The sequence below is a fragment of the Ochotona curzoniae genome, unplaced genomic scaffold, assembly GCF_017591425.1.
Source record: "Ochotona curzoniae isolate NIBS_2020 unplaced genomic scaffold, NIBS_Ocur_1.0 scaffold_4683, whole genome shotgun sequence".
Lineage (NCBI taxonomy): Eukaryota > Metazoa > Chordata > Mammalia > Lagomorpha > Ochotonidae > Ochotona > Ochotona curzoniae.
In genome coordinates this window covers 22,090,672-22,107,559 of record NW_024467121.1, presented here as the reverse complement: position 1 = coordinate 22,107,559, position 16,888 = coordinate 22,090,672, and the positions used below count along the sequence as shown (strand labels likewise).

Below are 16,888 nucleotides of genomic sequence, written 5' to 3'. Positions count from 1 at the left end.
TAAGCCAGGCTAAAAAGCCAGGAGTCAGGAGTTTCCCACGTGGGTACAGAGTCCCAAGTACCTGGGCCATCTTCCACCACTTTCCCCAGCGCATAGCAGGAAGCTAGATTGGAAGTGGAGCCGGCAGGCAGCATATTTACTTGCTAAACCAAGGACCAGCCATTTGCTTTGAGCTGCATACAATCCACGTTGGGCCCAGAGCTGGTCCAGGGCTGAGCTCCCTCCTCCATCATGCCAAGTGCATAGCTGCCTTTGAACCTTTCTGTATGTTTGCAGCAGTTAATTCAAACATCTGCAACCCTCCTGCCCCCAAATCAAATGGCAGATTTCATTAGCATGAGCACCTAAACTCAGGGAGACATTTAAAACTAATCCTTGGGTAAACCTTCCAAACTGCCCCATGCCCTCACTGAAGTTGTCTGTGTCTGTCCACCCTGCTATGCCGTGCAGTGGGTATCTTTGCCCGGGCACACAGTAGGTGCTCACACATTACAAGCTACACTGAACTAACGACACAGGTACAAAGATCTGGTAGGCGAGCATTGGTTGTCCCTTTCTCAGGCCTGCAGCCATGTGTGGCTGCCACGTGGTGGCTGCGCCCTTCGCTCTGGCGGGCTGTCTGTTTCCGTCTGTTCTAGGCACAGCATTGGGAGTGGGCAGGGCTGGGTATAAGCACTAGAGACATTCACGTTCAATTCCTCAGAAGGTGGGTCAGAGGGCATGGCCTCCCGTTGGCTGCCAGGAAGCATTTTTATTCCCCGAAATGACAACTTCTCTGCACCCACTTAATGGGATCCCAAATAACGTGTTGCAAACCAATCTTTTATCACTGTTGCCCCTTTGAACACATTTCAAATGCTGGCCATTAAAAACAGGCTACTTTATAGGCCTTTAATGATGACACTAATAACTGTGGATTTTTGTCTCCCAGAGTCCTGATGAGCCGAGCCAATGAGTAAATTACAGAGCCAACTTTTATGTGCGGGGTTTATTGATCTGTGAGCTTCACGGGAATGGCACCAGCCCCTATAGCTTAGCAGTCCTGATTACCTTTTCATCTATGTAATTGGGCCACCGGGGCACCGTTAATTTTCCATTTATATGAACAGGAAGACAAAGAGCACCATGTGCCACCTCTGTATTAAAGTAATGGACATATCAAAGAATCCCACCTGCTAATTATAAATAAATCCGTTTCCCATGGCCCGGTGAGGAATAGGTTGCTAATTCGTTGTGCATCTCATTGTCATTGATCAAGAGAAAGTTGAGTGCTGTTGCATGTGCCTGCTGCAGCAGGAAGAGGCGAGGGGCCGATCCAGCTGCTGTAATCCATGTCATTTCCCATCTGTGCTTCCCAACAGGTGAAAGTCATGCTTCGCATTTGTTCCACCTTGGCTCGGGACACCTCGGAATCCAGCTCTTTCCTCAAAGTGGACCCACGGAAGAAGCAGATTACCCTGTACGACCCCCTGACTTGCGGAGGCCAGAATGCCTTCCCAAAGAGAGGCAGCCAAGTTCCTCCAAAGATGTTTGCCTTTGATGCTGTTTTCCCACAGGATGCTTCTCAGGTAGGTACAGACTAGGGTGGACCAGTTCCTCCCTCCTCCTCATCCCAGTCCTCTGAGGTGCTGGTACTCTACCTTGGACATGATAAATGTGCCGAGATGTCAATGACACATCTTTTCTGGGGAGAAGGAAGGGCAGGACAGTCAGGTCTATACCCAGAAGTGGAAAGATGACAAGCAGAACTAGAAGCTAAGGGCCAGCTGGACCCAAGTACAGTGACTGCTCCAATAGACCTCTGCTCCTGCCTGGGTTTCCCAGAGTGGGTGTGTTAGGGGGAAGAAGGCTGTGGGGAGCTGGGCTAAAATCAGGCCATGTCCTAGAGCCCCACATAATTAACTGGGGTGGTTGAGGGCTGATAGGCAGGCTAGGGATGGGACTGAAATGTTAGGCAGGGAATGTGGCTGCTATGCATCTTCTGGCCTAGAAGAACAGAGTAGAGGGGAAGGAGAGAGGCTGGGGGATGGCCGTTATATCAGCAGGCTATTCCTGCAGTACATACCACACTGAAGCCCAATGCTCAAACAGTGTGCATTTGCTGGCCAGAAGTCAACAACAGAGCAGCTCTCCTGGTGCTGGCTCAGCCTGAACGTTGTCTCTGATGAGCTGTGAGGTGCATACACAGCTTTGTAGAGCTAGCATAGGTGCTGTCACATGTGTGGGCATCAAGTTCCCCTCAGATGGCCCAGGATAGCTTGCCTAGATCTCATTTGGTCTCTTTTCCACTTTGGGCTCTCATCACCTAACAGGCTAGCCTGGGCTTGTTCTCATGGCAGTGACCAGGACCTCCAAGTGCAAATACCTCTGGAAACCTAGGCTCGGGATTGACACACACAATTGTTTCTGCTGCATTCTCTTGGCCCAGATTGAAAGGGGTGGAAGAAGGTGTGTCTTGATTGGAAGAGCTGCAAAGTCACACAGGACAGGGTGGGCATTCAGGGCCATTTTTAAAACCTCCTACCTGTATGACTTGGAGGTACTTGGGGCCTAGAGTGCCAACATTCCTGGATGGTATTTTGGTCAGTGAACTGTAACCCTACTGAATGATACCATGGGAACTCCTAGGAGACAACTGCTCTAACCAGAATGTGCTCCTAGAGGTTTAGTGAATGTTGTTTCTTAGCATCACCAAATTATGTCTACCCTTCAATGGCCTGGGGATGGAAGGGGTGACATGGGTGTAAGACTTAGTAAAGATATCAGTGATTTTTAAAATAAGTTACAGGGATGAGGTGACCTTCTTTGTTGTGTTGTGGCATCCGACTCCCGATGCATGTCTGGTACTTCCCAGGAAGAGTCCTTGATAATGAACAGCCCGTCACTGAGCCCTGGCACAGTGGTACCCATCAGGACTATTTGCAACCTTTATTAATTTCCTTTGAGTCTAGGAAGTTCTGACATTCACACAGCTCCCCGGTCACATCACATATACACAGTACCTTCTTTAGGCTGCATTCATGGGAATGGAGCATGCCATTTCTCCAGAGTTTTATCATCTCAAGTACTTCACAAAATGTTCTATGAGTTCTGTGGCTCCTCTCTCCCTTACGTGTGTGTGTGTGTGTGTGTGTGTGTGTGTGTGTTGCACCACCACCTAATGGCCTCCGAAATTTAAACTTGACATTGGGTCTAATAAATGGCCCACACATAATTTAATTAGCACAGTTAAAACTTTCCAGAAGCAAATCTCAGCAAGTTGTAAGAATTCCAAAGCAAATCCTAAATTAAGCATGGACTATTAATGAGTTTTAGATTTATTCCAGAAAAAAGCAACCATTTTTATTGCTGCTCTTACTTACATTTCACGCTCGGTTTCCAGGCTCGATAGGCTCAACGGTACAGTCTCGCTCATTTCAGAATGTCTCAGTGTTGTTCAAATTTCCAGTGTCACAGTAAATTTCATTTCCACATTAATTTGCAGTCTTTGAGACATTTCATGTACAGTTACCCAGCTGACTCTTACAGAATTCTATAGGCGAGGAAAGGGAGGCCATGCTGTTTTTTAGAACAGACAAGGAAACTGATCCTCAAAGATTAAACTCCACATTCATGGTCCCTTTCCAGGGCAGGTGTCCTGGGATCTCTCCCACTGGCCTTTTGTGACCTGCCACCATTATTTTATCCACTAGTACTCGCAGTGTGTCCTTGGGCAGCTCAGACTCTCTGGGCTTGCTGAATGGGGCATAACCATGGCGGGCTGACTGCATTAGCTGCTCAGAGTTCACATAGATAAAAGCCAGGAGCATGGCAAATGCTCAGTGTCAGCCGTTTTTATGGTTCAGTCACCAGTGTTAACATCATGCTGGTGGTCATGGCCAGCTCAGCCTCCTGAGTGAGCCCCTGGGAGCCGCCAAAGCAGGGGCAGTGTGCAGGGAGGCCCTTGTCCTCAGGCCCTGCCTGGGATACAGGAATCACCCCCAGTTTCTCAGACATCAGCTTGCCAGGCTAAGCAGTGATTGGGGATAGTCTTCCTCCTCATATCCCTTACATGCCACCTTCCCACCCTGGGCAGCCTCTGCAGGCACTGCTGCCCACTCATTGTTTGGACAGACGTCTAGGGAGCTGGCCTAGGGGTGGGCAGCCGGGTTGTCTCAGCTGTGTGGGGGGTTTGAGACTTGGCCTTGCCCGTGGTGGATGTGGGGGAGTATCTTCCCTGAGGAAGGCTGTTTGTCTCTCCAGACCGGGGGAGAGGCAGCAGGAGGGCTTCCAGGAGGAGCCATTGTGAGCTCTTAAGTAACCCCAGATGCAGAAATCAGTGCCCATTGTCTCCTCAAGTGGACTGCCGGGGGAACTCTGCCAGGAGATGATGGGCCCTAGGAGGCCCATCCAGGGTGTCTCCTCTGTCCCCTGGTCCCTGTGCGGGAGGATCGGTGGCAGCCGTGTGTTCCACACACACACTCTGAATTCTAATACAGCTATGTATGGCTCAAGGTGGGCTCTCAACGCGCCCCCCCCCCCAATAAATAAAGGCAGAGTTCATTAGGAAATATCCTTGACCTGCTGTGCCTCTGGCAAAGTCAGACTGTGCTTCAGTGCTGGGCTCTCCCTGCATCTGCCCTGAGCTGGTGGAGGGGGACCTGAACTATCCTGTGGTCCCCACACAACCCCATCCTGCCACCTTCTTGGCCCAGGAGGACACCCCCCATTCTTACAGCCTCCAGCAGAGCTGGCTGGGGCGACCACCCCAGGAAGAGAACAATGGGCACTTGTTGGGTTATGTGGTTTTTCAGTTTTGGTTTGGGAGAGAAAATTGGTTTCCCAATACTTAGGACCATTGTGCTACCGCAACCTGGAGCTGTATGAATAACTGCCATTCATTTCTGGGACCGCCTGTGTCCTAGACCCCGGCTGGGAGGGCTCAAGCCGCAGACTGTGTCGCTCAGAGCTGTGTAGTCCTCACTCCAGCTCCCAAGACAGAAACAAAGACAACAGTACACAGGCTCAGCTCAGCTTGTCCGGCTGCTGTTGCCACCTACCAGAGAGACAGAGACCTCTCAGATCTCCTAGCTGGGCCCCTAGCTGTTCCAACTCCCTGTAGTCTACAGAGTGCCGTGGTGAGGGGTGTAGCTGGGGAGAAATACTCAAGTCATCTAGAACCTGATCCCTGTGTGAGATTTTTGCAAACAAATTGGAAAGGAGACAAACTCCCCTGCTCCCAGGCATGCATAGGAACACACTGCTGTGTGGCCACGATAATGCATCCGCTGAATGGGTACGCAGAGAGGGGGAGCACCGGAAGGCTCGGAAAACAGGACATGGGCTCCAGGGGAGGAGGTTGGGAGAACAGGCAGGCAGGTCTTGGGCATCTTGTCTGAAGAATTTCTATTTCCCATGGTCCCTTCGGAAGTTGTCTGGTCCCCTGTTGCCCTCTAACAAGCCAGGTCTGCTTACTAACTGTGGGTTAGCGGAAGGTGGATGGGAAATTGAAAAGCCTTATCCCGGAGGCCAGCCTGGCAGGGGAGGGGAAAGTCTGGCCATGGTCTGCTTCAACCTGGTGCATAGATACTAGCATTTAGTCAACTAGTAGTTAGCCAGTGTGCCCTTAATGCTCTGAACTGCTGTGGCTGGAGGGCCTCCAAGGCCACTGGGCTCCCCCAGAATTCTGTGCTAGAGGCATCTCAACGCACTATTCCTGTCACTTGGTGGTGCTTGAGTCCCATGGCCTGCGACCCACTCACATCCTGCCTTGTGTCCTACAGGCTGAAGTGTGTGCTGGGACAGTGGCGGAGGTGATCCAGTCTGTGGTTAACGGGGCCGACGGCTGCGTCTTCTGTTTTGGCCATGCCAAACTGGGTGAGTAAGGGGGGGCCTGGCTTTTTCACTGCTCCCTGGGTCTGCTGGGGCCCTATCCCTTCTGTTAGAGAGGTTCACTAAAGCCCAGGGGAATCAAAGAAAGCTCCAGTATCTGGTAGCTGTGCCACTGAATAAACACAAGAACCCATTTCTGCATTTGAGAGATAGGTACTCAAACATGCATTTCCTAATTGGAGGCAGTTTGGGAAGCTGTGTGTGTGTGGGGGGGGGGTCCCTGTACTCCCAGTTGGTAAATTGGATCCACAGAAAATTAAGAGGAACCACCTGCAAACAGAGCTCAGCACCACCTTAGGACCTATCTGGAGAAAATTCTAGAAACAGCCTTCTGGAATGTTCTTGAGCTGAAGTGCTAGGGAAGGGAGGCAGGGAGACACCACCTGGAAGAGTTTGATTTGAAGCCTCCTGTGGTGGTCCCTTCTCCATCCTGACCTGTGGCCAGCTGCTTGCCAGTCCTTGTATTGGGCACGTTGGTCATTTTGGGGAGCTCGAATAAGTGTACCCCACAGAGCCTCAGAGAGCAGAGTACAGTGCCTCCGCCAGAATGGGGGAGGTCATGCCCTCCCTCTCTGCCCCTGGGTCTTCACCAACCTGTCCATCTCAGATCCAGTGATCCTGATTTGAATGCTCATGCATTTAACTGGACAAAGGTTAAAAAGTGTGGCTAGAATGGTTTGACATGGGGTGACTATAAAAAGATCACATTACTGATGAAAGGTGTCCGACTTCGGAGTCGGTGTACGATGGAACAGCTTGGCTCCTACTCCAGGAGCACTGAATCTCATCATCTGGGTTCTTGCATTCTTTATTATTACAGCCATTGAACTGGTAGCCCTAGTTTATACCTTTTTGGGGTTTTTTTTGTTTTCGTTTTTGGTGGTTGTCAGATGTCTGCCATTTTTCTTACCTTCTTCCCACTCTCCCGTGCTCCTCTTGTTTGTCCTTGGCACCCTGGACCTCATGTTGATTTTCTTGCTATCTCCTGCTCTGGCAGGAAAATCGTATACCATGATTGGGAAGGACGACTCCATGCAGAACCTCGGCATCATCCCCTGCGCCATCTCTTGGCTCTTCAAGCTGATCAACGAACGGAAGGAGAAGACCGGAGCCCGCTTCTCCGTCCGGATCTCGGCTGTGGAGGTGTGGGGGAAAGACGAGAACCTCCGGGACCTGCTGTCTGACGTGGCCACGGGCAGCCTGCAAGATGGCCAGTCCCCGGGCGTGTACCTTTGCGAGGACCCCATCTGCGGCACACAGGTGACTGCTCCTGGGGCTTGAGGGTCCCCCCACCCCGACATGGCTCAACCCCACCCCATCTCCCACCCCACAGGCCGGGGCAGTACAAGCCCGTGAATCACTCCCCGTGTAAACGGGCAGGCTTGCAAGTGTTTACTTTAAAGTGAACTGGAGCTTTATGGCCTGCAGCTGCGGGGCCATCTGCCTGGCCCAACCTAAATATTTGTACCTTGAATCTAATTGACAATGCGCAGGAACCACAATTGTTGGAGCATTGAGTGAGGAGGGGAGGGACAGAACTCACTTTTTTTATGCCCCTTAAAAAGAAGTGTGGGGGGAGGCAGTCTTTCTTTTGTTTAACAACAAGTTGAAATATTTACAATCCTGCACCAATAGCTGTGGCCATTGCTGGGACTGTTTATGGCTCTATAAACTAGGTTTCTGGCACTGGCTTATAGCCATAATAGCCATGCTATAGGAGAGGCTAATGATCACTTTCTTTTAAGATTTTTTTAAAAAATTATTTTTACTGGAAAATCAGATATACGGAGAGTAGGAGAGACAGAGAGGAAGATCTTCTGTCCACTGGTTCACTCCTCAAGTGGCCACAATGGCCAAAGCTGTGCCAATCTGAAGCCAGGAGCCAAGAGCCAGGAGCTTCTTTCTCCAGTGTGAGTGCAGGGTCCCAAGGCTTTGAGGCTACAAGCAGGGAGCTGGATGGGAATCAGGGCCACTTGGATTAGAACTGGCACCCAGATGAGATTCTGGTGTGTTCAAGGCAAGGACTTTAGCCACGAGGCTACTGTTTTGGGCCCATAACCACTTTCTAATTAGAACTGTGATGTAATTGCTAGAGCCACGGAAGGCAGGAGAGGCCACAGTTTGCCTTTAAGGATGCCTGCTTCGAGGGTCTCCCCTCCTGTTTCAGTGGTCAGGTATCTGTCGGAGATGCACCTCCCTCACCCCAGAGGGGCTGTTTGCCTAGGGGAGGACTTCCGGCCTCAGGTGTGTCAGCCACTCGGACCTGAGCATGTCCGCCCCCTGCCCACAGTAGCCCGGCTCCTGCCCTGGCTGAGTCCTCTTTTGGTCTGCCTGAGATTCACCTGGAAACCTTGCTGAAGCAAGGGTCACTCAGCTGCACCCCCAGTGATTCTGCCGCAATAGGTCTGGGGGGGACAGCTGTCGCTAGCCTACATGCGAAGCTGGTGCTGCGGGCCCAAGCGGCCGCTCTGAAGCCTCGGGCGTGCACGGACAGCACCTGGGATGGACTCGGCAGCCCTGCCCTTCGCTCCTGTCCCCTGTGCTACCCAGGCATCCAGATGTGCTTGAACTGCCACTCCTTTTTAGGACCCCACTGACCAAGTACCATTGAATGAAAGAGCTGGTGAGCTGAAGGCCAAGGAGAGAAATGAGTGATGTTGTCTTTCATTCTTCTTCTTCTGGGGGAAAAAAAATCTTTGAAACTCTTTGATTTACTTTTCTACAGTGAGTACAAAGCCAGGAACACAACAATATCTCTTAAGTACAAGCATTTCAGTGGCTTCAGATTCCGAATATTGGTTCTCTGAGTTTAAAATTAGAAAGTAGAAATTCTCAGAAGTTGTACTAACCTTAAGGCATCATCATCATCATTCATTTCTCGAATCAGTTAAACGAATTTCCTTTTTACTTTATTTCCCTACCAACATCCATATTTGTATATATGGAATGCTGGTTCAATTTTGTTGACTGTTAATAGTTCAGGTTTACTACAAATGCAATGGGTTCTCCTAGCATCTGGACACAACACCCAGTTACACTTTGTTTAGTCTCGCATGTGTTATGATCATGAATTCAGAAACTAAAGGTCGAAATGGATCTCTATGAAATGCAAATGAAATATCCAAGTATCTTGGGTGAATCTAGTAGATGTGGTCCAAGTCAGCTTCAGTATCTGAAAGGTCACGAACCAGGTCATCGCTAACCAACTGCTATTGCATCGGGAGACTCCAGTGTGATCGCCACACTTGGCAAATCTCCCTTCTCCAAGCAATTGAGTCTTGGAGCTCAAGGTGCAGTCACCCAGCCTGCTGTTTCTTTGTGGGGGTGTTGGTTTGTGGTCCTCTGTGAAGTCAGACCATCTGTTCCCATTGTTATTACCCATACAACCATTTGTTTGTCACACCTGCTATTTACCCGTTGTACTTAAGCTGTGCAATGGGTAAAAACAAGCTTGGTCCAAGAAGCAGGCTCCATATTCATTCTTAAAAATGAGTTAATTAGGCTGGGGATTAGGCATGAGTGGAGAACCTTGTTCCAGAAGGCTTTTCAATCATTGGGGTGGAGGAATGTGTAGCTTTCCCTTGCAGCCCACGGAATGGCTGTTTTAACACCCAGGCCGACTTCTGCCTTCCAGCTGCAAAACCAGAGCGAGCTGCGGGCCCCCACTGCCGAGAAGGCCGCCTTCTTCCTGGACGCCGCCATCGCCTCCCGGCGGAGCAGCCAGCAGGACTGCGAGGAGGATGACCACCGGAATTCGCACATGCTCTTCACACTGCACATCTACCAGTACCGGATGGAGAAGAGCTGCAAAGGCGGAAGTAAGTACAGGCTCCGCCCCGCCTCGCCTCTGCTCGCCTGCAGCAGCCATGGCTTTTTCTTAGCAGCCTTCCCTAACCACCACCCACAGTGGGATTTCAGTAGTTTGCAATTCAAGATAATTGTAAAGTCTGGGCTGCAGCTGACTTCTGAACTGTCCAAGGCAAAAAGTTTGTTGTGGTAAAGATTATTTACAAGTGTGATTGTCGTGGGAATGGGAAAGAACAAACTGACCAAGGAAAGCAACCATTCAACAGTATCTTTCTGTTCACAAATCATAAAGGTACTCGTCAGGAAGGACCCAGCGCACAGCACCCTGGCGACGTGCCACTACTCATTAGCTTTGGGTCTATTTTATGGGCCCCAAAAGCAGCAGTCACATTGTCTAAATAGCCCATAAATCAGACTTACAGTAGCTCACCGGACTCTGGCTGCCTCCGCCTGGTCATAGCCAGCGGGGAAGTTGCCATGTCAAAGTCCAGGCCCAGCTGCACTTTGGAAACTGGCTGTACTGCCAGGACCCTCCCGCTGTGATGTTCTGTCCCCTCTTGAGTACTGACCAAGCTGTCCCCAGCCTTGGGGTGGTCTTCCCTGACCTTTGTCCTCACAGCTGTGCCTGTATCCACAACATCACAGCAATGGGACCGCGTGGTCCCCACACGGCCTGCCCAAGGCGGGTAACACATCATCACAATTCAGTTGTTCGTTTTTCTTTCTTGCTACCAGCTGCTTTTGTTCTTCCTGGGCATAAAGAACTGTCTCCTTCCCTGGGATGGAAGGAAGAAAAACCCTCACTCGGGGCTACAGTTCTGCTGGCTGTGAGTGACTCCAGGCACCCACTGGGAGCTGCCCCGCAGTGGCCTCCTCCCTAGGGGTCTGGAGGCCATGGCAATTCCTTGCTGTGCGTTGGGTGCACAGCTATGGCCACCGCCGGCAGAAACACAGATCTCCTTGTGCAAGCCGTGCTGGTGAGAAAGGTCTGGCCGGGAAAGAGCAGAGTCGGTGTGAAACGGGATGCATTCTCAGCAAAGGCTCTCATGCAGAGTGCTTCCGTTTAAGAATAACATTATAAAAGGAGACAGGGGATTAGGGTTGGGGTGAGACGATCCAGACCCAGACCCCGCAACCCACAACAGACTTTTCACATGCTTTCTCCTAACGATGTGAGAGCTGGCTCTCTAAACCCTGCCCTCTCTGTGCCTCCTGGCTAACATCTCCGCAGTGTGCGTGTGCGAGTGTGGGAAATGTCTGCCTGGTCCTTCCATGCCCTGTAACAGTAATGACAGTCATTGGAGCCTACTGTGGGGTCTCGGGCTTGCAGCTCGGGCTGACTCACCAAAGGGCCAATCATGAGCCGAACAGGTCCCGAAGGGCAGTGAGCAGCAGACCCCAGAGGTGGGGTCCCCCCGCCAGCCCGCCCTAGGCTCTCAGCCAAACTGAGAGCAACTCTGTGTTCAGGTTTTCGCTTTTTTTAAATTTATGAATCCGCTTTTAGCTTGGGAAGTGCTAGAAGGGAGACCATCTGGAGAACAAGGAAGCACTTCATGAAAGAACTTCAAACGTAAGAACCTGAAGTTCAGGTTAGGGCATTGCTTAAACCCACAGATCCACCCCCAAACCAGGACATAAGGAATCCCGGGCACTTATTAAATTTTTTAACATCCAATTCATCTTCTTCTTATGTTTAAATTGTGGAAGAGGATTGCTTTTTAAATAATAGATTCAGGTTAAAGGAAAAGGCAAATACCATTAATGGTTTCCAAAAGCTCTTGGAATGTATTGGAACAGGGGACCAGAAAAGGGCAGGGATGTGGGGAGGAGTAATCCAGGCTGGTGTGGATGAGGCCGGGAGGATCTGGGGCTGCCTCCTGCTGGCTGGAGCACACACTGGCCCCAGGAAGTGGGGCTGCAAACCCCTAGCCCCCAACCCCTATTGGCTTGACTTGGGTGAATTTCAATTTGTTTAAAATATAATGAGAAGATTTGAAGTGTTGTTTAAAATGGAAATTTTGTTTGCTTATATATAAGTAATAATTCCCCGCGGACCTGGCAGGCAGAACTCAATTAAGGGGAAGTTTATTAATTAGGCACTCTGCAGGGAAGCAGGAAGCCGAGCCGCTGTGAGTGGCCTGCGGAGGCTTAGAGCGTGGATTCAGAGAAGCCTCTGGTGGCAGAACTGGCTACACCACGGAGAATCAGCCCCTGAATTGCATACACACGTGTGCACTGTGTATACTCACATGAAGACACAGACACGTGTAGACACGTGTGCTAAACATTTCTAGTCAAAATAGAGAATGGTTGATGGCTCGCTGTTTGCCGGGAAGCACTCAGTAAAGCTTAAAGCACCTCCCAGGCTTAACAGGTTTAGGGCATTAGTGAGGCTGGCGGAGTTTTTCCTTGGCCTAGCCCGGAGGTGGTTGGTCCTTGCTTGACTCAGCTCCGTCTGTGCTGGCCTGAGCCGTCTGAGTAGGAGACCTGAAGCCTTAGTGTCAGTCAGCTGTCCCAATGAGGAGTGCAGTAGGCATCCAGAGCAGTGTCAGACTAGTGATGATTCAGATGTGTTAACGGGATGCAGATTCTGCCTGTTCACAAAGAGAGTGAGTGCACGGGCGTTCGTCCTCCAGCTCACCACGCCACACCGCAAATCCCTGCAGTGTCTGAGACCGGGATGAACCCAGCTGAAGCCAAGCATTCAATCCAGTTCTCTTCTCAGGTGGGCAGGCACCTGGGTACTTAAGCATGCCCTGCTGCCTGCGTTAGCAGGAGGCTGGAGTCAGGACCCAGAGCTGGGTATTGATCCCAAACTGTTCGGGAGAAGATGGGGACATGCTGCCAGATGTTCTAACCACTAGGCTGAACACCCGGCCCAGATAAAGATGGTTTTCAAAAGCATCATTCTGATGAGTAATCTAAGCTTACAAGTAGCTACTGCTGCGTGAAAGACTGTAAGTCCTGAGTTGTTTCTTTTCTTTGTTGTATGTATGGGAGGATAAGAGGCCTGTTTAGGCTAGGCTGGCTCGCTCTGTGTGTGTGTGTGTGTGTGTGTGTGTGTGTGTGTGTGTGTGTGTGTGTGTGTGTGTGTGTACACTTGAGCAGGTGTACCTGCCTTTGAGTGTGCACCTGCGCCTACACCCATGTACTAGTCTGATTAGACTGTGTGCTTATCCTCTGTCCTGCTTCAATAATGAACCACTCTTTCCTGGCACATCATGGTTTGCATCAGCGCCATGCCCTGTGCAGGGCTATGTGTTTGCATTACTTGAGTGACAGGTGTGGGACAAAGGATCTAGAAAGAAGTTTACTTCTAGAGGAGGCAGAGCTGAACCTCCATTGTCCCTCCCTGCAGGCTCTGCAGTGACAAGGTCCACATACCCAGGACTCACAGCTCCCCTCGGTCAAGAAAATGAAGTGACAGGTTCGAATTTTTAGACTTGTATGTTATTGAAATTTTGGCCAGAAGGTACTGTGCCACACAGCAGTTTGGAATTCCCGTGCTCATTTCTCATCCCAGTAGCTGCAAATCTCAAGCCACCTGCTCCTGCCTACTTCTCCCAGCAGATAATTAGCTCCCTCTTGCATGACAAGATGGGATTAACCTGCTGTGTTCCCTCTGCTTCTCCCCTCTTGGCTTCAAAATCCACCCCTGTGCCTTGATTCCCCCCGACCTGCCCTGATCTTATCCCATGGGTCTGCTGCTCCCATCTCCCTGCCATCCTTCTCCTGTGCCCTGCTACCTCTCCTGGGACCTCACCCCATTGGGACCCCATCATCAGCTGGCTTTCCATTCCATGTTTCTACACTCTCCAATCAGTATAGTGAGGACTGCTGCAGGAAGGCAGGCCAGAATAGAGAAACCAAGGGAAGGCAAGGCCACAACTGGGAAAACCAAAGCTGTGACAACTCCCTTCCCCTTGGGCTGTCTGCTCCGCCTTCCAGATTCTGCCCCTGCCTGGGATCTCGCTGCCCTGACTCCCAGTGCAGGTTTGTTGTTGTTGTTGTTTCCTTAATATATCTGATGTAAAAGATTTTACGGGAGAAGCCCCACCCAGTCTCCCACCCACCCCAGGTCCCAGATGCTCCGAGGGTCTTGCTCAAATGGTTCTGATAGTTCAACAGTTTTGAATTGCTGACACTCTCACCAGTGCAGTTTTGGGGAACCTTCCTTGCTTGCCTAGGCGGCCTTGCCTTTCCACCATTGGCATGCTCGCTCAGGCTGCACTTGACTGTTCATTCTGGGAGCACAGAGTGCCTCATGTTGCATCGTTTGCTTCCACATTTCTGATGCAGTGCTCAGTCCCTGGTTCTCCAATCAGAGGGAAGGGAGGCTATTTCAAAAATACAGTTTAGGGCCCAGCATGATAGTCTAATGGCTAAATTTTCACCTTGTAACTGCCGGGATCCCACATGGGCACCGATTCGTGTCCCAGCTGCTCCACTTCCCATCCAGCTCCCTGCTTGTGGCCCGAGAAAGCAGTAGAGGATGTCCCAAAGCCTTGGGGCCCTGCACCAATGTGGGAGACTGGAGGAAGCTCCTGGCTCCTGGTTCAGGATTGGCTCAGCTCTGCTGCTGCATCCACTTGGGGAATGAATCATTGGATGGAAGCTCTCTTCTCCCTGTATCTCCTTTTCTCGGCATATCTGGATTTCCAATAAATACAAATACATCTTTTTAAAAAACGATTTCTGGGACTGGTATGATGACTCAATTGGCTAATTCTTTGCCTACAAGTGCCAGCATCCCATATGGGTGCTAGTTCATGTCCCAGCTGTCTGTCCTACTTCCCATCCAACTCTCTGCTTATGGCCTCGGAAAGAGAGGATGACCCAAAGTCTGTACCCTGCATCCATGTTGGAGACCTGGAGGAGGCTTCTGGCTTCAGATAGGCTCTGTGGCTATTTGGAGAGTAAACCATCTCAAGAAAATTTTTTTGAGATCTTCAAATAACTTGTGTAGCTAAATGGGAATGGGTATTTTCTAGATTCTGTGTGTGTGTGTTTGTGTGTGTGTGTGTTCCTGCTCCAGTTTCTCTCTCCCATCTCCTTTTCTAGGCAGGTGTTTGGCCTAGAGGTTAAGACATTGCTTAGAATACCAGGTACTGCTTAGTACCCTGCCACAGTGTCTGCTTTTGAAGCCTGACTCTGTTCTCAATTCCAGCGTCCTGCTAATGTGCACCGTGGGAGGCAGCGAAGGAGGCTCCAGGAAATGGATCCCTACCCCCCACATTAGACCCAGATTGCATTCCAGACTCCTCTAGGTTTGACATGGCTCCTTGTGGGCTGTTTTGGACATTTGAGGAATGAACCAGCTAGTGAAAGTGCTTGCAGTCTCGCTCTATCCCTGGTTCTCTGCCTCTCAAATAAACAGGATAAAACTCAGTTTGTCACATAGTTCCAAAACACTGAGTCTTCTAGAAACATTAACTCTGCTTACAAAGCTGCATGTGATTGGTTTATGTCTTGGCAAGTACAATGGCCTGCATAGGCTTTGCAGGAAACACAGCTGACCTGTTGATGAGGATGCAGCACTTTGGGGAATAAAGGCGTACAGACCAATCAGACAGCAGCCCCTACTAGCCAGGAGCGTTTGCTGTGCTGTGAGCATAAGCAGAGTGTCTTTTACAGGTGATTGAGAGAACTGGCCAACTTAGCCAGGTGCTAAAACAGTGGTTCCCACATTGCCTGCACAATAGAGTCCCTTAGAGGTGCTTGCATTGTAGCACCACAGTTTAGATTTCTGCTTGCAATGTTGGCATCCAGGAGCCAGGAACTCCATCCTGACCTCCTGGGCGGATGGCAGGGCCTCAGGGACTTGCTCAATCTTCCACTGCACTCCGAGATGCATTAGCAGGGAGCTGTCTTGGCCATGTAGCAGCTGGGACTCAAACTGGTGCTCCAGTACAGGATGCTGGCTTCCCCCTGGGTGGCTTAACCCACTGCACCACAATACTGGTCCCTGGTGAGGCAAATCCTTGATACTAGCAAATGGCTCATGCTCACTCGCCTTGTGTCATTCCAGAGGAGGCAGCGTGTGTGGAGTTCCGAGTTGTGCGAACGCTGCAACCCCAGTGGGGATAGAGCAGAGAGTAGATTTTCCATTGTCTGAATATGACTCTCATTTCAGCCACGCAGGTATAATTATAGGTGTTTTATGATGTTCAGCACAGTCTAAACTGCATCTTTTGTTCTCTGTGCTCTATTTGACTACATGCACATTATGCGTTTTATTCCATTACATCAAATGGACTGTTAGAGTTGGAAAGTTCACATTGGTGCCCGTCATTGCCCTTTAATCTGAGGTGCATATGGAATATCTGAGCTCCTGCCTGTATAATTAGACTGTAAAACAGATGATATTTTTTGCTTTAAAAATAACTCTTAGCACGATGCCATGACCCTATCTTGCATGGTACAAAATAGGGTAAAAGAAATACAACGTAGCTTCTGCTTTAAGGAGTTGGGTTGGAGATGCTGAGACATGAACCAAAGCAGTGTAGAAGGTTCTCAGCCATGGGTGTCTCAGGTTAGCCGGAGTGCCAGTGCTGTCTGCAAATGTCCATCACCTGCTACCCCAGGGCTGGCTGTGGAGATGGAGGGCCGGTTGGGACATAGAAGTTTGAGGGTAGGATAAGGCTCCAGAATGTTCTCTTCCTAGCGCATGGGCAGTGCTTCCCATCACATACCAGTGTTGTCATGGGGGCTGTTCCCGTGGACATGCCTGCCAGCTGTGCACACCCGCACTGCTGTGGGCTCCTCGGGCAGCCACAGAGATCTAGGCCCCACCCAGCCTTCTCCAACCAACACCTTTCAACAGCGCCCCAGAGGACCCGGCTACTGCAGCAGCCTTGGGAAGTTCCCGCTTCTGCCCTTAACCATCTCCACTCCTCATTGAGCAGGGAAAGGCAGGGGGAAGAGCTTCAAGGGTAGGCCAGGTGTGACGTAGAGCTGGACGCCCTGGAATGGCAGGGTCCCAGAGTCCTTGAGCCTGCTGCTGCTTGCCAGTGAAAGGAAGGAAGGCCCATGGTCGGGGGCTGTGTGCTGCACCGAGGAGGGTTGAGGCTGTAACGGAAGGCAGCCTTCTAGGTCCTGCTCTCAGGAAGCAGCTGCCATGTGGTATGGGATGGAGGCAGATAGACCCTAGCCTGAATCCTAGTCCTACTACTGATGTGCAACATGGACAAGTTTGGTTGGTTTTGTTTGT

At 50.6% G+C, this 16,888-nt stretch overlaps 1 protein-coding gene across 1 annotated transcript in view; it reads left to right on the top strand.

The window, feature by feature from the left end:
- KIF26B (kinesin family member 26B) overlaps positions 1 to 16,888 on the top strand; it is a 413,315-nt gene that overhangs the window by 343,284 nt on the left and 53,143 nt on the right. Inside the window, exons 6-9 of the mRNA XM_040968150.1 lie at positions 1,362 to 1,568; positions 5,763 to 5,856; positions 6,869 to 7,131; positions 9,506 to 9,689. Coding sequence (XP_040824084.1) covers positions 1,362 to 1,568; positions 5,763 to 5,856; positions 6,869 to 7,131; positions 9,506 to 9,689 — 748 coding nt within the window. The remainder of the gene's footprint in view (positions 1 to 1,361; positions 1,569 to 5,762; positions 5,857 to 6,868; positions 7,132 to 9,505; positions 9,690 to 16,888) is intronic.